Source organism: Phalaenopsis equestris, unplaced genomic scaffold (assembly GCF_001263595.1).
Source record: "Phalaenopsis equestris unplaced genomic scaffold, ASM126359v1 Scaffold000202, whole genome shotgun sequence".
In the NCBI taxonomy this organism is placed as follows: Eukaryota; Viridiplantae; Streptophyta; class Magnoliopsida; order Asparagales; family Orchidaceae; genus Phalaenopsis; species Phalaenopsis equestris.
The window spans coordinates 2,931,632-2,955,026 of record NW_018164644.1 but is presented as its reverse complement, the minus strand read 5'-3'; the positions used below and the strand labels follow the sequence as shown (position 1 = coordinate 2,955,026).

The 23,395-nt window shown below is 34.9% G+C and overlaps 1 protein-coding gene across 1 annotated transcript in view; it reads right to left on the bottom strand.

Moving 5' to 3' along the window:
• The window catches only part of LOC110022769, an 89,499-nt gene that overhangs the window by 43,687 nt on the left and 22,417 nt on the right, over window positions 1–23,395 (bottom strand). Inside the window, 9 exon segments of the mRNA XM_020721869.1 lie at window positions 33–153; window positions 2,273–2,400; window positions 2,532–2,774; window positions 3,471–3,605; window positions 12,805–12,960; window positions 13,102–13,338; window positions 19,286–19,548; window positions 22,030–22,143; window positions 22,250–22,533. Coding sequence (XP_020577528.1) covers window positions 33–153; window positions 2,273–2,400; window positions 2,532–2,774; window positions 3,471–3,605; window positions 12,805–12,960; window positions 13,102–13,338; window positions 19,286–19,548; window positions 22,030–22,143; window positions 22,250–22,533 — 1,681 coding nt within the window.

Here is a 23,395-nt window from a genome sequence, read left to right as displayed (position 1 = left end):
AATTCAAAAATTAGAATAAAGGTAAAAGTTACCTGAGAATTTACTCCATGACAAGAAACAATTGAACCAACTTTACCGGAGCATAAAAGACCTAAAACCAACCTCAACGATCTCAACATGGACAAAACAGAATTTTCACCGCCAGTTTCAAGGCTGCAATATGAAACAAGAACAAGTGCAAGTTTTTAAATAATCTGTTAAATTTGAACAACTCAACCAACAAGTAAAATTATACATTTGGGTCGTCTCAGCCTGTGAGAGAAGAAATAAATCCTAGAATTGAATAGAAGAACCCCTTCTTTATAATAAAGAGTTGAATACAAAGTTTAGAGCAACAAGAAATAAACATAATCCACCTATTATAAATAAAAAAATTTCCAATAAAATGCTAGCACTAACACTTCTCATCAAACTAGAGCATATTAGTGAGCTCTAGATAGTTGTATTAGAAAATTGAAGTGGACCAAAAGACTACAAATACACATCAGGGGATCTGAGCTAGAAAGAGATGTAGGAATTGTGAAACCTCTCAAGTAAAATGAATCGGAACTATTAGACACTGAGACTACTTTTTATTGTACTATTGGAATTTCATCAAAAACTCCAAAATTAAGCATGCTCGTGCGTCTGGGATGGATGACCTCCTAGGAAGTTACGTCAAGGGGACAAAAGCGTTAAGCCATTAAGCCAAACAGACAATTTTTTGATGGATGGGAGTTCATGCTATTATGGAGGGTACCAAAGCATACATTTTGAATTCAATGTATCTGGTCTTCATAGGATTCAATAGAGAATAGGTTAACTAATACTAGTTAGCTAATTATTTAGTCTTTTGATTTTGTGTAAATTTTAATTGTTAAGAATGACACCAAAGAGAATAAACATTGCAGTCTCTCGCACAACCAAAGGCCCGAGAGCTACTACAGAAGCTATACCTGTCCCTAAAGATCCTCAATCTCCTAATCTCCATCGTGTTGATCCTTGCTCAACCCATAGAGATTATTGGAGCCCCAACTCTCAGTATGACTACGTTTTTGGAGAAATTAACACAAAACATCACCCAGGCTTTATAAATCAACATTGCAGCTCAAATTGCCCAAATAGTTCAGGCTATGAAACAACCTGCGCAACCAACACCGCAAGCACCTCAATAGGTAACACAAGTTGCTATCATAGGAACTCAAACTAACCAAACAGTGGTGTTGTCAATGGGAGTACAATGGATAAAGTAACGAATCACTTTTTGAAGACACTCCTATCTTCAACGACACGGTAGGCTCGATAGAGTCAAATGTGTGGCTTCATGATATCAAGAAGAGGTTTCGATATATAAAATGTCTTGAAGATTGCAAGATGGACATTGCTACATTTAAGTTGTGAATGAGCTAATGATTAGGGGGACAGTCACTGCCGCAATACTTCTTACAAGACTCAATAATCACTATGGCAGATAAATTTCAAATGGTTAGTAGATAAAGAGGATGATTATATTGTGGCTCAAAAATTATTAATTTTTATTTGCTCAAAGTTGGCTAGTGTTTCATCAGTGTTTGGCTCAAATTCTAACAAGTGGAGCATGAACATGTTCACAAACAATTTCAAACATGAGCTGATGAGCCAAGCGCAAGCACAATATACTTTAAATGAATAAGATGGAAACACATAATTAATTCACTCAAGCTCGGATCGTTTGCACTGTTGTTTACAGCATATTAATTTGATAGAGAAGCTCCTTTTTAAAAGCATGCTACTTACTATTTTAGATTTCCAGGAAGATAAATTCAATAAATTTACTTTAAATATAACAATTTAAAAAAAAATCTTCAAAACCTTTTGCTTTAATTCAGTTGCTCTAAAGGCAATCCATAACTGTCATGGTAGTTACCGATAATAGAAGTAGAGAAAGCAAAGAGTAGTGGCATTGAACCACTTACGTGAAATATTACCAAGTGAAAGCATGAATAAAAATTGAACAGAAAAAATAAAGGGGCATTTACATACATGCCACCAAATTATTATGCATTTACATATCTAACAACTAAATGTTACTTTTTACATTTATACTACCCAAATCTTTCATATCATATCAAAATTACCACCATTTAAACTTTTAAAAACTGAAATACACCTTTTCATGCATAGGCAAGGTGGTATGTATGTTAAAAATTGAAGTTTTGGTGTTAGATATGCAAATACATAGGAATTGAGTGGTCTGTATGTTAATCTTCCAAAAAGAAAATCTCCATATGGTTATCAGAATTATTACAATTACCTCTCACATATATCAGCCAAAGCATGTAGTAGGGTTGAATCTGAAAAGAAAGGACACCCATCCTCTATATGGATTCCTTTTTCAAAAAAGTTGCGAGGAATGGACAGAAGAGAGTCCAGACAATTCCACTGTGCAAAATAATGGATACGTCATCTTTGTTTTGTCAGATTATCAAGAGAACTATAAAATTACACCATGCAAATGGAAAAAAATTAAGTTACAAAGATTTATAAATAATACGATATTAGGCATTCAACACCTTCCAATCCATCAAAATAGCTTGTCGGCTCCGAGTCAAAAGACCATGAGAAAGTAATTCATTTATACCACTGAGAAAGCTAAGAATTAGGTGATCTAAGAGTGGTTTTCTTTCTCCATTTGGAAGCTCAGACGCATTATAATCCATCAAAAAGGAGAAGTCTGATAGACCAAAGCTGGCAGACAATGTCTTCAGGACATAAGTTAATGCTTCATATGTTGCTAAACAAAGCTCTGATCCAGTCTGTGGTTTAAAAACATGTTTTTGCAATCAGCTGCGTTGATGAAAAAATAATCAAGATAAAAAGGGGGCCATTTGGGATCACTTCGTATTTTTTTATTTCTTTTAATTTGCTTTATTTTAATTTACCCTTTAGCTGAAAACAAAATATGTTTAATTGCATTATACTTTATTGTTTTCAAAAGACTAGATAAAAAAAAACATAACCATATTAAGAACATCTGCACTTTAACGTATAAAATTAAGAAGTTAAGGTGGATGAAAACATTGCAAGTTCGTTTTCATACCCATTTTCTTGGTTGGCCTCTTTGCTAAAGTTTCATTGATTCTGACAGTTTATGTAGTTATGGCGTGCACTTTAGATTTTAATTTTTTTTTGTTTTATATACATACACATAGACATGCATATTATATATACATAAAACCTATACCTATTATTTATAACTTGGTAATTCGCTAGGCAGTTGCCTGCCATAGCTAATTTTCAAAGACCTAAGTTCAAAATCTGGTGGGGTAGAAAGAAACAACAAATCTGTTTTGCAAATTACAAAACACCTAAAATATGTTCTCAGAAATTCAAAAATTGATTTATTTCTAAAAAAAATCTTAACACACTTATTTTAATATCTATTTAAATAGTTTTCTAAAAAAAAACCAATGGCCCCAATAAGCATTCAAACAGACTTCAGGGAAACATGCCTCTGATTTGCAAGGTAGAAACCGAACAGCTTTCCAAACAAACTCCCAAGAGAATGTACGTGATAGATCCCAGGTATCGTCTTTTATCAGAGGAAACACAGATGCTATACTAGCAATGGTCCTCATAGCCACAATCTGATTAAAAAGACAATAGAAACAAATAAAATGACTAAGAAAAATGGGATGCACCCAGAAAAAAGGACATCAGGCGATATTTATAGGAAGTATTGCTGTACTCCCAAATAAAATTACTTTAAGAAAATCATTTGAGATCCACTGTTCTAGATGACCCTATCAAAATAAGGTTGTACATGACATTCTTCTGTAAAGATGAAAAAAAAAAAGTAACACCCTTCATTACATTGCGCACTCTCCAAATCTAAGATAACATTTAATTTTTTTTTTATTTCATTTAGTGTATCATATTTCCTAATCAATGATGTCAATTAATAGATATATTCCTTTATTAGATATTATAGTCATTCCTAGTTAAGTGAAACTTAAACTCATGTTGCTTCATGTAAATTCATGGAGATAGAATATAAGATAAACAATTGCCTAAAAAGATATTTTTTCAGATATTGAAGATAGATCAATTATTAAATTGGAGTTTGTTAACCTTTTTTTTAGATTCAGGGGTGCTTCTGTTGATCATGGCTCAATAAGTTCTGATGTACTATGAATGAAAACACTAGATGGATGATTTATAGAGCTAATTCCACATGACTAAAATTTATCCTTTAAATTATTAAGTAAACCATGTCCACACACAAACAAAGGCTGGCTAACCATCAACAGTGCCCAAGCAGACGCAACGGATCAGGGCCAACAGTAGTAATGTGCTTAAATATTTAGCAAACTTTCTTAGGGAAAGGAAAGAGAAATAATGATTTTTATACTCCATGTACTTGCTTTTTAAATTTTATTTTTATATCAAATAAACATGTCGGTTGGCAAGAAAGCTACAGCTCAGAGCAATAACATCGCATAAGCAACCATTTGGGTAATCAAAAGAAAACCTAATCCTATGTAACACAGGAAAATATAGCTACAGGAGTTAAGACACATGGTGTTGATTATCTGATAATAAAAAAATTAAGGAATAATTATTGATGCCAATTTCACAAAATTGCATTTTAAAGAAATATAACATTTTAGAAAAAAGCGAGTCCGGATAATAAACAATTTTTGTCCTAAAACTCTAGAATCAAATCACTGCTATGAGCACATGCAATTGCTAACAAGAAAACGGCTAAATAAAATGTAGGTGCAAATCAGAAACCAGGGATGTAATGGAAAAACTTCTTATTTAATTAAAAGAATATGATACATCTTTATATACACTCATATCTCTATATAGTAGGAATATTTCTAATATAATATACATGCTTCCTAATATATACCCATTAATAATATTCTACATAATATTCCCCCTCAAGCTGAAGTATAGAAATTTATCATGCCCATCTTGTTACAAATGTAAGTGACTATAGCTCCTTTAAGGGCCTTAGTGAAGATGTCCCGTAATTGTTCTCCAGTTTTTATGAGCTGTAGAAATCAAATTTTGTTGAATTTTTTCAAGACAAAAGGAGAATCTATCTCAATGCTTAGTTCGTTCATTGAAGATGGGCTTTGAAACAATAAGAATAGTTATCACACCACAGCTTTGTTGGAATTATCATCTTAAAACCCATTTCAATCGAGAATTGAGGAACCATAACAATTCCCTTGAATCTTGTGTCAATGCTTGATACTTGGATTCTATACTGAAACGTGACCCTATATTTTGCCTCTTATTATCCATGAGACCTAATTACCACCAACAAAAACACAATATGCAGTAATGTATCATCGATCAATCTTGGAACTTGTCAAATCCGCATCAGAGAAAAATTCATTATATGCCAATGATACTGATATAGATTCCATTTTCCAGGAGCTCGTTTGAGGTAACATAGTATCTGTTCCAGAGCTAACCAATGATGGATTGTTGGTGAAGACATGAATTGACTTGTAAAACTAACTGAATAAGCAATGACAAGGCGAGTCACTATGAGTTAGTTTAGTTTTCTCACTAACTTCCTATATTATTCAAGATCATTAAAAAGCTCTCCATTTGATTGAGAAGCATCAGAGTACTACATGATTTGACTCCTAATTTTCATATTTCTGCTAAGAAATTCAATAGATAATTTTGTTGAGATAGAAAGATGCCCTTCTTGCTCATTGATACCTCAATCCCAAAGAAATATTTCAAAGCATCCAGATGTTTAGTGTTCAACTATTTTTTGAGAGTTGATTTCAATGATAAAATTCCCTACCCATCGTTTTGAGCAATAATAATACCAACATACAAAACCATAGGAATGATCTCAGAAGTAGATCGTTTGCAGAATACAGTGTGATCACTTTTAATTTTCTGCATCCCAAACTCTTCTACTGCTTGACCAAATCTTCTAGAAGATCAACATGCAAAAATGCATTTCACACCAAATTGGTGCAGGGACCAATTAATCAGCCAAGGACAAGATGAGGTGAACCAAAGTCAACTTAGCTACCAAAGAGAACATGTAAGTAGTCACTCCCATAAAATGAAGCATAGCAACCAAACAAGCTTCGAGACGAGACACAGATCCATCAAAATGAAACTTAACTGCAAATACCCCATTTACAACTAACAACCTTCACAACCTTCTTGCTAAGGGGGTAATTCAACTAGTTCCCAAGTTTCATTTTCAGTCAAGGCATTCATTTCATCAAGCATCGCTGCTTGCCACCCAGAATGGGATAGAGCTTGCTGAACAAAACTCGGGGCCTTAACAAAGTCAAGGGAAACTATATATGACCAAGAAGTAGATGATAATTGATCATAGTTCATGCATGAAAAATGAGATAAATGCATTAAAATTTACCTCTTTGAAAAGCAATTGGTAACTCAAGGTCACCAGTAGATGAATCCACTGAAGAAGAAGATAGAGGTGTAGACTAAGATTAAGGGGACGAGGTCTTCTCAAGTATACATTGGTTAAAGGTGGTCTAAGCTAAGGTACTAGTGGTGAAAGTGGAGCTGAACTTAAGAAGTCATCCATTACCTCATCAGAATCTTATGAGGATTTAAACAGCGATGAGTTACCAAAGAATGAGATATGTTCATGAAAGGTGACATCAGCAGAAACCATGTACCCGTTTAAGAGAAAAAAATATTGATACCTTAATTGGAAAGAAGAGTATCATAGAAAGACACCTTAATGATTTATGGTCCAACTTAGAAACCTGTGGATGAGTGTCATGAACAAAACAAGACACTCAAATATTCGTGTTTCAATGAGGGAAAGAAATAGAACTTGGTAGGGTATCTGGTTCTATAAATCAGTAGAAGGATTTCGATTGGTAAAAAAACATGCAGTTGAAACCGCATCGACCAAGAGATATATGAGTACACTAGTTTGAAACAAAAGAGCTGTAGCTGTCAGAAAAAAAACAACTATTTTTCCTTTCAGTTACGCGTTTTGAGATGGAATATCGACGCGTTTTGAGATGGAATATCGACACATGATGATCGATGAAATATCTTTTGTGTCATGTATGTCTGAAAAAGTACAGAGAAATAATCTTTAGCATTATCATTTCTCATAATCTCAACAAAAATATTCAATTGAGTTTTCATTTCAGCACAAAAGAATTGAAAATGTGACAGTAATTCAAACGGGATTTCACAAAGTAAAATCAAGTCATACGAGAAAAATCATTCACAAAAATAACAAAATATCAAAAATTTATTAGAAAAAACAGGACAAGGTTTCCATGCATTAGAATGAACCAACTCAAAATTATGACAGACTTTTTTATCAATTATGGGAATAGAAGACAAACAGTGGTGTAGCAAATTAACAATAATCACAATTTGAAGTTGATAATTGTTGAAACTGATGGTATAATTTTTTTAGCATTGATAGTGATGGATGCCCTAATCAACAATAGGCCTCAAATGTAGGGGTGTAAACGAGCCGAACACGAGCAAGCTTGTTTATATTTCGAGCTCAAAAAGTGTGTTCGTGTTCGACTCGTTTGCTTAGCAAGCCGAACACGAGCCGTTCACAAATAAAGAGTAGTTTTGACAACAATAATCACGTAGTCATAAGATTTCAAAGATTGGGGCAAGATTTAAAACATCATTTGAATCTAATTTAATAATTTTTATTATATTTTCCTAATTAATACTTTTAATTGATTATAAATCTTTGTAGCCTTGTAGTCAACTAGACTTTTTAAAAATATTACTCATCAAATATATATATATATGATTAGTATTTTTAAAAAAATTAGTTGACTACAAGGATACAAAGATTTATAATCAATTAAAAATATTAATTAAGAAAATGGAATAAAACTTATTAAATTAGATTCAAATGATATTTTAAAACAACCCTACTCAAACGGAGATAAGGTACTGGAACAAGCTATGGATCGAGGTAGGTTATTATCCAAAATGTGTAGTCCTCTAATTCTCATCCTTTACAAATAATATTCTTCGTCATAAAATCCTAAAAAAGACAATGACTAGGGAAAAATAAGATACAATAATTAAGAACGCGTATAATTTTGCAAACAGAAACAATATTAAAAGAGAAATGAGAGAAACAAAAGACAGACATTAAAGGTACCATGAGTGTAACATTAATGGTTTCAAACTAAAAATATTAGAGGTAGATCCATCCGCTAAGGTGATTAAGAAAAGATCTTTATGAAAGGTAGCAAAGAGTTTTGGATTAACCGTTAGCTGATATGTGGCACTAGAATCAATGAACCATACTATAGAAGAGGAAAGAATATAAATATCCTTGCTATCTGACTCGACAAGGGTAGTGATAGAGGGAGATTTCTTGGATGTTTCCCAAAATTAGATGAATTTAGCATATTCATCTACAGAAATTAAGAGTTTCCGATGTGAGGCTGAGAAGAGGGTTGGCTAAACTGACCACTGAAGTCAGGTCCAACCCCTGCTCGACCGGCCAACCCCAGAAGGGAGGACCTACCGCATGCCATACTTCCCCCCTTCATTTTCTATTACTCTCCATTTATATTTCTTGCTTATTCTATGCCCTTCATTTTTTATTTTCTTTCATACTCTGATCCTTACTATTCTAATCACTAATTATTATTATATATGTCTGATGTTTGCTTAGGTTAAAGACTATTGATTGATTTTCTAAATTCAGAGTCTGTCGCCTGCATTTTTCCCATATGAGAGTTGTATATGACTGCAAGAAGGTGCTTCGGCTGTAATTCATTAGAGGTGGTGACTATCTCCGATGTTCCTCCACTTTCCTGCTTTCTCTGGTTCCATCCAGCGTTTCTAGACTACCACAGATCCCCTCATGTGATTTCAGAGTGTCGCAGCCTCCAGCCTCTAGCCAGCGCTTCCAAATTGTCACAGATCCCTTCCTGCGGATCCAGAGTGTCGCAGACTCCATTAAGTGCCCCCCAAATTGTCGCGGATCTCCTCCTGCGCTTCCAACCGACTCCTCCCTGCACTCTTTAGCAGATTGCTGACTCCTTCCAGCACTTCCTAGCAAGTCGTCGACCTTCTACACACTCCTGTTGGTTGGCGACTCCTCCCTGCATTTCCCGACAGGCCATCAACCACTTTTGCACCCTCCAAAAGTACACAGACACCTATAGCTTCCCTCTGGACCCTTCCGGCAGACAGCCGCACGTGTTGCACGCCAACACCGCAACCCCGACTTCCCCACCTTCCTGCAACCACCCACACTTGTTGTTGCCCCTTCTGGCAGCCACCTGCACTTGTTTCTCCCTTCGCTATAGTCATCGTTTGCGCCTATCTAAGTCACCTCCACCAACATTTTTCTTTCTTATTCCCAAACCCCAACGAAAATTTCGACCTAACCCTAACTCCCCCTGTTGATTTTTAAAGCCAACAACCATAAATTACTTTTTCTACACCTTAAACGAGTCTCTTACACGCTCTCTCTTACTCGCTCTTCCACCCAATCCAAAATCTTAATCAAGTCACCAAGTAGAAACATGCTCGAACCTTTGTGGGAAGAGATACGGCAGGAAGTCCGTCGGCTTCAACGGAGGCTTATAGAAACTGAGAATGAAATCCAATGGGAGATTACCCTTGACCGTGATTTAGAAAGTCGAAGGGGAGAATGATAGAATCTAAGAATGAAGCGGAAGGTATTACCAGTTCCTACGAGCTTACTACAGACATAAACTTCATACTCTAGCTTCAGAAGTGGAGGGGCCACACCGTCGAGCTACCACTACATCTTTTAGGCTGAGGTTAACATCAGGATCTTATAGCTAGAGTGCACCCAGAGGAACACCTAAGTCGACCCCGTCAGAGGACAAACTGATTAAGAGTAGACAACAGGTGAGACTAGGTCGCATCCCTAAATCTATCACATCAAGGAAGTGTTGCAAGTGACACGGATTTGGAAATATGGAATCAGAATGCACAACCAGTGGAGAGTTTTGTTCCAATGAGCAAGGTATTGTTGAAAAGTTGGGCAATAACACGGTTGGTCTGGGAGATGATGAAGGCATCGGAGAGGATTCTCCACTTGCAGCAAATAAGGAAGATACGCCACTATTTTCAGCTGACCACGAGATAGAGATTCCAGCTAAGGTAACAGTCGCGCCTCTAAAAGGTAGTGACACTGAGTTAATGGGCAGTCCAGAAGTGTATGAGATTATGATGCCCTGAGCTAGCATTTTACAAACTCTGAGAAGAAAATCAGCAAGACCAACCTTGGATGTCTACAAGGGTTATGAGTTTGAGGAGTAGACATCAGATACAAAGTCACCACAGATAAAGAAAAATGCTTTTCAGATTTATGGACCCCTCCCGAGTTGCCCCTACAAAGGAAGGTCCACCATGTTTGAAGAGGAGTCATTTTGTGCCATTCCTGGAATATTACGGTGAGTATTTCAGATGTCAGATTCAGCTCAGCGGGGTACCCATCAGCAGATGTCCAGACAAAAGGGATAAATCTCAGCTTTGAAATGTGCCCTAGGAGCCTGAGGGGGACGAAATTTCTTCAATGGGTGCCACTAAAGATGTCTCTCATGAATGGTTGCTAGTGAGAGGGGCACAGCCTGCCACAAATGTCCTCCCAAAATTAATTTCTCCTCATCTACTTGTTCATAAGCTACAATTCGCAGGGTACGAAAAGTGGAAGGAGAAAGTTTCAAGCTTAAGGGCTTGAGAGTTATATTGAAGAACCCACCACTATATATAACACCCGCTCAGGATGTGTCAAAAAAGAACGGATGCCTATTCTACCAGAATGCGTTGTGGAATGACAACGCCAACATGATCGACATACCAAGGGACTTGACGCCATGTCATGAGGATCCGGAAACTTTGACGAATGAGTTTGAAGCTCCCTCAACACTGAAAGACTGACGCAAGTGCAAGGCACCCTCGAGCAGGGCGGGAGCAGGAGACCGGGCCGACTAGTCCAGTTGAGGGCCAGTCCAAGGAGAACTCAGGCCGAGTCCAGAGGCACGATTTTGACGAGCGAGATTGCCGCCCGCCCCTCCTTCCTTTTCTACTTCCCCTTCCTATAGAAGTATTAACTTCTATTTTTAGAGTTTAGGGATAGTTTTTTTATGTGTTCTACTTTCAGATTCCTATGTGAAGCCTTCTCTGTTCTAGGGTTGTATTCGAGGAGGTGGTGATGCTTCGGTTGTATCTGACTCCATGGTGGTGTTGTATCTTACTCAATCTTCTTCCCAAAACCTTCTTGCTCCCTGTTTGACCGCCCCTGGAACTACCTTTCCACTTGTTGTCCAGCTTCTCCACCCGTTCCAACCAACTTGTCGTCGCTCCTCTCTACATTAACATTGTTGTCCATCCTTCCCACCATCCCCAACTACATTGTCGCCCTTCAATTGCAGTTGTCTCTGCCGACCTGGTCACTTCTCAGCCTATCGAACCCCCTTTCCCAGAATTCTTACCTGTTGTCCACTACTCAAGCCCCTTCCTCCACATAAGGCAGCCCCAGTACAGCCCTCAGGAGGGTGGTTCCAACCGTCCAGATTACTTACCAGCTCCCGACACCCTCTCCCTACAGCCACCCTCGTTGTTTAGCCCACCTACCGGCCACCAAACCCCTTTCTAACCGACCTTGCAGCTACCAACCCTTCTACTACCCTCAACACGTTGCTGACGCCACTTTGCCCTCGGATCTTCCCTTTTGGCTTTGTTATTGTGTTTTTCTCTTTCCGTTTAAGTCATGTTGTAACCCTAACTCAGTATCAATAAAAATTTGTTTTGCGTTTTACGTTGAACTTCCTACTAGTTTTGGTAACAAACTCATTATCTCTATGTATTAGGAATATTTCTAATATAGATAAGATAATGTAATTAATCTCCTTTAATTAGATTACCTAATATCAATCATCCTAATATACACTAACAACAACAAGCCTTTATCCCACTAAGTGGGGTCGGCTGCATGAATCCTTTTTCTTTATTGTATCCTATTGAGTGTCATATTTTCATTTATATCTAATAAATTAAAATCATTTTTTTATTCAATATATCCAAGTCATTTTAGGTCTTCCTCCACCTTTTTTAGTATATTTGAATCTAAAACATCAACTCTCCTAACCAGATCATCAGATGGTCAACGTTTAAAATATAACCAAACCATCTAAGACGACTCTCTCTAATCAGCTAAACATTAGCATAATAACCATATTCACTTCTACTATACCTCGTTAACTAATATTAATGTTATTAACAAAACTTTAGTGCCTAGGTCTGTCAAGAGAAATACATATACCCTAAAAAAATTACACAAAAACTAATGCTACATAAGCACTTAATGAAGCGGACAAATAAAAACTCTTCAAGTAATAGTGGATGACACACTAATTTAATTGGTCCAATAATAATTATGGACTCCAAATCATTATTTGTGTAGATTATTTCTGGGGAACGTAGCGCTAAAAATGAAAAAAGGGCATTTACATGCGTACCACCCAATTCTCATGTATTGCCATAACTAACACGAACACTTCAATTTTTATCATGAAAAGGTGTAATTCAGTTCTTTAAAGTTACATTGGTGGACATTGAGATGTGATAGGAAAGCTTTGGGTGGTATAAATATAAAAAGCAAAATTTAAGTGTTAGATATATAAATAAATAGGAATTAGGCGCTGTGTATGTAAATGCCCCAAAAAAATAATCTCCTTTCATGACTTCCCAAAAACAACCGAAAAGATAAAACCTTATCAAAATCACCATTTGGCACTCAATTTCATAAAGGAACTTCAGTCTGAACATTGAGATACATACAGACTGCAGTACAGCAGTGGTCGTAGGGGTAGCTAACCGCCTTTGAGTTGGACCTCCAAGCTTTCCTCTCACAGAAGACGGTAGCTCAATCCCCTTGACTAAAGAACTCGACCAGAATATGGGTGAAACTAGTCTCGCAAAGTAAAGAACTTCATCCTGCATTCAGCATAAATAAAAATAAAAATAAAACTTCTGTTTACCAAAAAAATAGAATATCACGCTTAAGAAGGTTGAGCACCAAAAGCTCATTAGCAAGCATAAACACAATTTATCAAGCATAAAACCATTGGAACTTACCCTTAGAAGAAGCAATTGCACCGCAATTTTTTCTGATGCCGTCAGTGCTGCAATAATAGAGGATTCATCCAAATTCATGGTAACCTCAGTCCCAGCCACAGTTTCACGGTGGAACAGAAGCTTTTTCCAAACAATTTGAGATTCTTCATTTAAGCACAAAAGAAGAATGAGAAGCTTGATACGAACCCACTTGGTAGAAGTATCTTTGCAAAGGTTGCCACAATAGTTCTTAAAAAACTGTTAAAACAAACAATACATTTTCACAATGTGACAACATTTCAATTCTGCATTTTTATAAATTACAATGTTGATGGTACATGACCTTGGTAAATGCAAAATTGAAAACCCATTAGCCATAGATAGTGCAAAATCCTCTCAAAAACTTGAAAGACGTTAACTCTGCAACCATATTTCAGTTGGATTACAGCCATTATAAGAAGTCAAACGACTGACAGCCTGAAATTATTTCACGGAAGTTTACTAATGCTGATTTTTATTTCAGTTATTTAATAGTAAATTGGCAATCCTATCAACTTCTTTCTTGTCTCAAAATTTACACAAAATAAATGATGTCCCCACTAGAATAAAAATAATGCCGTGAAATCATATTTTGATCATCATTATATGTATGTCATGAACTATTAGAGAACAAATGAAAAACCAAAGAAAAAACACATAATACTGCAAAGCTTCCTTCCTGCTTGTTGCTTGGCAAACAAGTGCACAACAAATAAAATGCCAAATTGATGTCATTCATGAATCAGCAGGTTGCGCTGATTTCCTATATCACGTTCTACACATAGAGAAAAGCTATAAGAAAAAAACACTACATATTTGGAGAGTGTTGCATGTTTATTTGAGTGTAAACTAAAACATTGCACTCGTTCCCCACATAAACAAAAAAAAAAATCTATGTTGAATATAACACAATCTTCTCTCCTCTACAAGATATTAGAGCAAAGAGAGTGTCAATCCGGCTAACCCAGATCAATCTCCAAATCCCATACCCCACTCAAACCACTGCTTATATGTCTTACTTCCTAATCTCACACTCCAAAACCACCATTCACAGACTTACGCTCAAATGCTCAATCCTGTCACCCATCATGATCCTGCCTCTCAAGCTAGCTCTTAACTCTGCACTCGTGCTCTTCCACAACCCATCTTACGCACCCAGATCCTTGTGCATTTGATCCTTCCGCTCAAGCTCACTCATATATCTACACACTCATCCACAATCACCACTGGTCAAAACTACACTAATGGCCACACACTCAAATTCAAGCTTATAACTTCAGATTCTAAACATATGTTGCCTCTACAATCATCATCTACTACCCTAGCTCATGTTTGCCCGCTACTTGAGGCACAATCAATTCTGGCATTGCCTTCTCTTAGTTATTCTAGTTAAATTCTCATGTGAAATCTCTCACTCTCTCTCTCTCTCTCTCTCTCTCACTCATGGTGTTACGACATCTTAATATCATCTTGCTGGCTTAAAAAATCTCATTAACCATTGAAGGTGTTACGACATCTTAATATCATCTTGCTGGCTTAAAAAATCTCATTAACCATTGAAGCTACTACCAAATTGAACGGACATCAATTATCTTTTGTGGTTGAAGGGAGGATCTTTTGATTGTCTATTACACATCAAACTCAATCAACTTAATGTATATTCTTTGGATAGCACTGGCATCATCAAATTTTCCATTTAGAGAAGATCCAAAAAATGACGTTCTTCCCTAATTGATCAATAATCTAGAACCCTCAATTACCTCAACTATCATGTTTCAAGACCCGGCTAAGAAAATGTGAGACTTTCTTCATTTCAGATAATTTCAAAAAGCACATCAGGGAATGTTTGGTATGATACTTTTAAGAAAATTTAAGTTAGATTTAACTTAAATCTAGCCAAACACCATAAATATGTTAGATAAATCTGTCGTTACGTTAAATTCAATTTTTGCTTGTTCCATTTATTAAATTCAGATTTCCTAAATCCACTTATTAGTTCGACTTAACAAATTTAGCGCCGGAAAAAAAAATCAAATAGATTTAAGCCAAACACCTCAAAAACTAGATTTAACCTTAATTGAACCAAACATTATTTTGAATTTAATGACATTTATATTTAATAAATCAGGATTTACTAAATTCTTTTTAACTTAAGTCTTCCTTGCAGCCAAACACCACCTTAGTTCAGAATCTCTACTCTGAGATAATTCTCAAAAAACAAAAACATATAAAGATCAAAGACTAATATAGAAATTTGTGAAAAAAAAGGGCACATCACTCCTAAATCCAAGCATTACAAATACTCTCTTCGAACGTGTTCTCAACATAAGCCATTCACTCCTCACACTGTATCTTCTAATCAGTCAAACTTTGTTATTCTCTTTAAGAGCACTAAAAAAAATCATGGATATGATAGCATAATGAAGATGCAAGTCTATGATGAATGTACATGAACACAACGCGAACAAAGCAAAAATATTAAAAAAGTTTAATTAAAACTCCTCATCTAATATTTTCTACGAAAACCAAATATCATGTACTTCTCATACAAACTTCAAAATAATTAAATAAAAACAAATTGATACCGGAGTTAATCCAAACCACAAAAGGAAAACAAATAATATCACCAAAAGGAAAAAAACTATTACAACCAACACACTTGAAAGGGAAAATAAAATAACACGACACAAACAAACACAACTAAAGTGTATCTCAAGGGTTGTGGAGGTCGCTAGGTGGATCGGAATGACTAGTGGATGTGGAGGCAACAAAGGAATGCTAGTGGCAGCAAGGCGGGGTGCAAAAATACAAGAACAACAAGTATGGTTGTTGTCCTAGATGGTGGCAGCAAGGGTTTAGGGTGGATAGCGGCGAAACAGCATGAAGGAGGTGTTCCCCGGCTGTTTTGGAACGATGTGGGAAAGATGAAAAAGTGGATTGGGAAGATATACACTAGGCATCAAGATACATCTGAAGCACTGAATGGAACCTTAGGATACAGCTCTCGAAAAAAAGAAGAGACATCAGGGCTGTCCTGATACAAAACACCAGAAAAACTGACTTCCAAACTCTAATACAACACATATATAGGAAATGAGTAAAAAAGAATGAAAGATGATAGGAAATAAAATCGAAGAAAGGAAAACGAAATTATTTCAGCCCATCTCCGCAATAGTTATTCCCGTGGTATTGTAGCAGCTACAATACCACGAAAATTTGTGCGGTGAGCTCCTGCATCACAAGTATTGTTAATTACAATTTAACTACAAAATTTTATATTGCATTAATTTTCAATTGCCAACAATACACCAATAGGAACAAATAAGAATGCAAATTGAATTGTAGAACCTAAAAACCACAAAAATGCATCCCATAATTTTCACCTCTGTGTTGGGTTCGTCTTGTCAAGATGGTCAATGTGATTATAAGTATGTTGAAATCAAAATTCTGGATAATTTTTAATTTGAATCATAACATCCTTTGCTCAAAAAAAGCCTCGAGATTCATGCAAACTAATTAAATTTGTTGATGAGGCATCAATCATAATCCGCAATAATATTTTACTTTTTTTCATTCTTCAATAGTTCATTTTCTCCTCAATAATATTTTGTACATCTTCCCTCCATCATTTAATCTCCTAGTTAAATGCAATGTATTGTCGCACATAAAAACTCTTCTACAATATTTTCAATGAATCTAGTCATTTTTCCTACAAGCTTGACAAAATTAATGAATTTAAAAGATCCCTCTTATTAACCTCGCTATAGAGACTAACAAATTCTCATCTTCTAAACATTTTCTCCTATAGAAAGTATTTCTTCAAATTTTTATATGCACTTAAAATATAAATGCATGACTTAGTTTTGTAGCTCGAACTCTCTTTGAAAATCACCTTACAATTTTTTATCAGATTTATTTCTTCTAAATTTAAAAAAAAAAAAAAACTATTACTGATTCCCTTCTCAGTACTCTACAAACTAAATTGCATTTCAGAAGGCTCACTAGGCGATATCGTTTTACTGGAATAAAGTGAAGGCAGATTAGTAAGACAATTTGGGCAACGACAAGATTAATGTGATGATAGAAGAAATTTTAATTCGCTATCAATTCAACGGTGCATCGACAACTATACCAAGGGATGTTAGGTATGTCATTAAGCTAAAACAAAAAGGCAAACAAGTCCGTTTTACACCCATTTACTAGTGCTTTAGTCACATTAAATAGATGTTAGCATCGTTTTATCAAATCACTTCTAAACACCAAGAGACGGAGAATTGTTCATTGTAGTGGTTGATTGTTTATACAAAATGGCTCACTTTATTTCATGCAAGAAAACACAGATTGTGTGACTACATAATATTCAAAAATCAACTAATTTTGATCAAAATGTTCGATTTTTTAGCCATTTAAAAAAAAAATGAAGGCAAAAGTTGAGTAGAAAGTTACAATCCAATTCAACACATTTTTATATTAAGAATTAAAATAATTAATATCCCAAGTGCGCTTAATTAAACTACTGAATAGGTTTAAAATAGCGCAATTGAATATGAAGGCATTTTATATTCGTAAGGCAAGGCGTTTTGAGACATAAACCCCAAATTTTAAAAAATGCATAAAAGAAAAAGTATTGTAAGAACTTCAAAGCATAAAGAAGTAAAATATTACCATTTTGACATATTAACGCATTAAAAAGTAATATACCAACATCCTAATAAAAAAATAAAAAATAATTTCCATAAATTAAAGAAGAAGTATGTTAACATCCTCATAATAAATTATAAAATAAGATGTATTATACAAATATCAAACTATCAAAATAAATTAAGATATGAAAATAAATATTAAAGCACAATAACATAATAATCAAAATAAGTTAATGACTTGATCTCTCACCCATACCGTCCACCTAAATAAAAACCTAACAAACCATCAACATTAGAAGTTTTAAATTCAAAAGATCTCATCAATCTCATCACTCAATGGACCTTCATCAGTAGCCTTGCAAAAACTTCTAAATAGGTTGTCTATTTCCACCACATTTTGGGTTTGACCTAGTGGGATCAAAATGGAGCATGCATGGGAAATTCCGGTAAAGCTTTTTCGTTAAGGTGTTAATCAAGAATAGAAGTTTAAGAGAAGTTTCATATAAGCATGGACAATAGCTGAAATTTCTTTGAGAAGAAAGATTCTTGAAGTTGTTATCATTATAACAAGGTTTTGGTTTTATTATATTTTCTTAACAGTCATGCAATATAAAATAGTTTCAAACTGTCCTTAAAGTCGTTTAACATTGTAAAAGTTTATTGATAAAATTTATCACACTATCTCTCAGCATCAAAAGATGCTCTAAGCATATCATAATGTCAAATTTATGGGAAATATACATACATAGTACACAGTTCTTATGTATTTACGTATCTCACACCTAAAATTTCATATTTACATACACAACACTTTGGTGCTTTAAACAGATACATGAAAAGGTGCATTTCACTTTTCAAAAAGTGGTAATAGAGTTACCATGATGTGATAATAAAGAATCGAGTACTATGTGTATAAATATGAAAGTTTAGGTGTGAGATATAAATACATAAGAATTGTGTGCTATCTATGTAAATGCACCTAAATTTATTTACATGTTCATGACAGAAGAATGTGCTCAAATCATGATGCTTTCCATGGAGGAGGCTTTTGGAATAGATTGAATTGTGCTTCCTTGCCCTAACATTGTAGAGGATATTCCGTGATTCAAATTTATGGCAGTCATATCATAGTGGAGAAACCTAAGGCTGTTCCAATAAGTAACAAAATTGTGCATGTAACCTTTGAATAATGAAATCTTAAAAGAACATTATATATTATACTACTAAATGGAATATTTCTGATGGATCATACATGGTCAGCATAAAACACTCACGACAGGAGCAAATAAATTTAATTCATAATCCCAGAACACTATATCATTCACGCATAAGTAATACAGACTATAAATAGATCTATCAAACCACTTCCATAAAATCATGGATAAAGAAAATGAAACGAAGTCCCCAAAAAACCAAGAAGAGAGAGAGAGAGAGAGATATTGGAAAACTACATATCAAAAAAGAGCAAAATTTAAAAATTAAATATATATAACTAGGTCATCAACAATGCAAAGAAAGCAAACCTCAAATAAAGGAACTAGTTCTTGCTCGTCTCTAATTATAAGAAAAAGCACCCAGGCCCATCTTCGCGCCTCAACTAACCAACGCTCTATGTCGTCATCATCAAAAGACACAGAATCATCAGATGAAAGCTTATGCCGGATAAAACATGAAGGAAAATATAAAAGACTCTTCAGAAGATATATTCGGCTGTCAATTAGCCCAATGTTTCTATCCTCGTAACTTATTTTAGCCATCCATGTTTGCAATATGTGTCTTAAAGGACCTGTTTTAGTAAATGAGAGGAGACTTGTTAGCAAACAAAAAATTGGGAAAACACAAACAAAAAAATAGCAAACCATGCCGAAATGCACAAAGTCATAGTAGAAACATAAACAATGAGATCTTTTTACAATAAGAACAAGGTTTGACCTATGAATCCACCCAAAAAAAAAAAAAAAATCATATTTTCATGTTTCATGCACCTATGCCAACCTTCTCTTCCTTGGTCAAAGTCAATACATGTAAAATCTTAAAAGCACAAAAAAATTGCCTTCCTAAATGAAGTGGAGCTACCAACATGTCAATATAGCAGGCACCATTACTGACCATGTAGGAAAAAATTTACAGAACAAATTGTTATGACTTCTATGCCATTAAGTTTGACGATTAAAAGGAGTTAGAATTACAACGATAATAAAATTATAACCCTTTTTTGATTTGAAATAATACTTCCATTCCTAGAGCGTACAATCCCCATTCCACAGCTTATGACAACTGAAAACACACGTTGCAAAGCAACTCATCCATCTTTGTGAGAAAATAAAGGACTTTATTTCATATTAGCACAGCAATACCGAATGAAGCCAAGAAACTATTCAAGTACAAGAGGTACATGAGAGAAATCCATCAAACTCCCAAACACCTAAAATTACCATATACATATGAGAAATTCGCCAAAGAAAAGCGCTGCTAGAAAAGCCCAAAAAATCATAAAATTAGAAACAATCAAAGAAACAACAACAACAAAAAACCTTTATCCCACTAAGTGGGGGTCGGATAAATGAATTCTTTTTCTCCATTGCGTCCGATTGAGAATCATATGTTCATTTAATTCTAATAAATTAAGATCAATTTTTATATAATATGCCCAAGTCTTTTTAGGTCTACCTCTGTTAGGTCTAATATGCCCAAGTCTTTTTAGGTCTACCTCTGTCTTTCTTAACATAAGTCGAATCCGAAACATCTGCTATCCTAACTGAATCATCATAATGTCGACGTTTAATGTGACCAAACCATCTAAGGCAACTCTCTCTAATTTTGTCCGCCATTGGACCTCCACCAACCTATCACAGATATAATCATTTCGCATTTTGTCTCTAAGTGTAAAGCCACTCATCCGCCTAAACATTCTCATCTTAGCAACACTAAACTTAATTTTATGCTTCTCTTTTAAAGGTCAAACTATGCATGGTAAAGCATTGCAGGTCTCACCAACATCTTATACAAAATTTTCCTTTCAGTCTAAGCGGTACTTTTTTATCGCACAATAGGCCTGAAGCATTCCTCCACTTCAACCAACCAACTTGAATTCTACTAATAACAACCATCACTTTGAACAATAGACTTTGAACAATAGACTCTAGATATCTAAAGTGAAGTTTTTAGAATACGATGTAGACCCCTATAATTCAAGCTTTTGCTGAGCTTTTTCTCTAGTCTTATCCACAAGAACGATATCAGCGAAAAGCATACACCAAGATACACCCTCCCGTAAATGTCCAATAAGAGCATACATAACTAAAGCAAAAAGATAAGGGTTTAAAGCCAATTCCTGATGTAATCCAACTGAAATAGGAAAATATTTGGTCAATCCTCCTTTTGTTTGAACATAAGTAATAGCTCTAGCATACATATCTTTAATGACTTGAACATAATTCAAATCAAGACATTTCTTCTCTAGAACTCTCCAAAGGATATCTTTTGGAACCTTATCGTAAGCTTTTTCTAAATCAATAAAAATTATCTGTAAATCCTCCTTATTCTCTGTGAGCTTCTCCATAAACCTCTTAATAAATGTATAGCTTCCATAGTAAACCTACCCGGCATAAATGCAAATTGATTATGAGAAATATTTGTAATACGACTTAACCTATATTCAAATACTCTCTCCCATAATTTTAAATTATGACACATCAACCTAATTCCTCTATAATTTGCACAATGTTGTGCATCCCCTTTATTCTTAAAAATGGGGACCAAAATACTCTTTTTCCACTACTTAGGGCATTTTTTAGTTTTTAAAATAATATTAAAAAGTTCAGTACGCCAAGAAACCCCAAATCTCCTAAATATTTCCACACTTCAATAGGGATATTATCAGGTCCTACAGACTTTCCACTCTTCATTTTCTTTAATGTCTCATCAACTTCTTTTTTACTAATGCAACGATAAAAATGAAATATTTTATTATTATTAATGATATTAAGATCACTAAAGTCGATTATATTTTCAGAAACATTATTAAAAGATTTATCAAAATAATTCACCCGCTTATGTTGAATATTTTTTTCTAAGAAAAATACTCTTTCATGTTCATTTTTAATACACTTTAACTGAGTTAAATCTTTACTTTTCTTTTTTCTTTGTTTGGCTAGTTTATACATATATTTTTCACCCTCTTTAATGGAACAAAAAAAGAATTTTACAAGAACAAATTGTAAAAAAAAAGTAAATTTTTGTAATTGATTTGTCTCATTTTGCTTACCAGTTATATCAATAAATTCTCGGGGAAATGCTGAAAGAAAATGAAGAAAAACCTCGAGCGAAACATCATTGATGATTATCAACGAAGATGCAGCCTTAAGAATCTGTTCACAGACTGAATGCAAAGAAAAGTTAAGGTTCCCCATGAAGACATAGGCATGCTATCACATAAGTTAAATTTTCAGTACAGTTGAAACTCAAAAATATGACCAAAAAGAGACCTTGTAAACGATAATTAGGGTTGTAGTGTTGTTTGCTTCTTGAAATTACAATTCTTAAAGCATCAAGCAACTCAACAGCACTAGTGTGCACAGCATTATTTGAAGCAGAATAAGCAAATTCAACCTCACAGCATCCATTTGAACATTGTTTTTCCTTTCTTTCATTTGCCTTCGAATGACAACTAGTTGAAGAAATACAGAAGGCCAGCGTCATCAATCCAGCTCGACCACATGACTCATGTCTAGCAACAGAAGCTAAACTCCAAGCAAGTGATGAGCATTCACTGCGAAGGATTAGAAGAATTTAGAAGAGAGGAAAACATGCTATATGTTCTAATAAATAATACTGTCAAAAACAAGCATTACACTCGGTCAAGCTCTGAAAAGCAATTTCAGGAGATACAAGAGATTTATTAAGTGGGAAATTATAGCATATATTCCACCAGGTATAATTTATTCTCATGTCTAAAATTAGCACGCAACATCTTAAAAAATTGAATTCATTTGACATTGCAACATGATTCTAGCTCAAGAAAGGGGAAAAAATATTAATAATACAGGAAGACTGATCAGATAATGAAGGATACTATAGAAAGTTAAACATAATCAACTGGACTCCTGTGATGCTGAACTAGGGTTCCTAGATGGCGTATAAGGATCAATAAAGTTGGGAGTGTTGTATCACAATAGCAAAGAGTAAAAGCTGAGAATAACAATTATTTTGGAAGGAAAAAGGATGACAGGAACTGTTTCATGGAAAACAGCTAGAAGGCTAGCTGGCGATGATTAGAGGGTTTACGGATGTCGAGGAGGATCCATCACCTGTTAGTTGTTCTTGATCAAGTTACAGGCACACCACTTAAAAAAAGAAAATAATATAGCTCTCTAAAGAGAAGAAAATCTCCAATATTATAAAAACATGCAAAAAATTCAATAACGGTTTCTTGGCAAAGTATTTATCTTAAAAGAAATCAAAATAATCCTAGTTCCCCTCTAAATGAGGTAAAAATAGCTTTAAGGGCCAACCAGCCCCTTATATGGGCGGGAAAATCAAACCAGCCATGTTCTAGAATCATCCTAAGCCCAATATCCTCAGTTGTCTCAGACCACACATGCCCATGACAATCTTCTCCGGTAGGAGTGGCT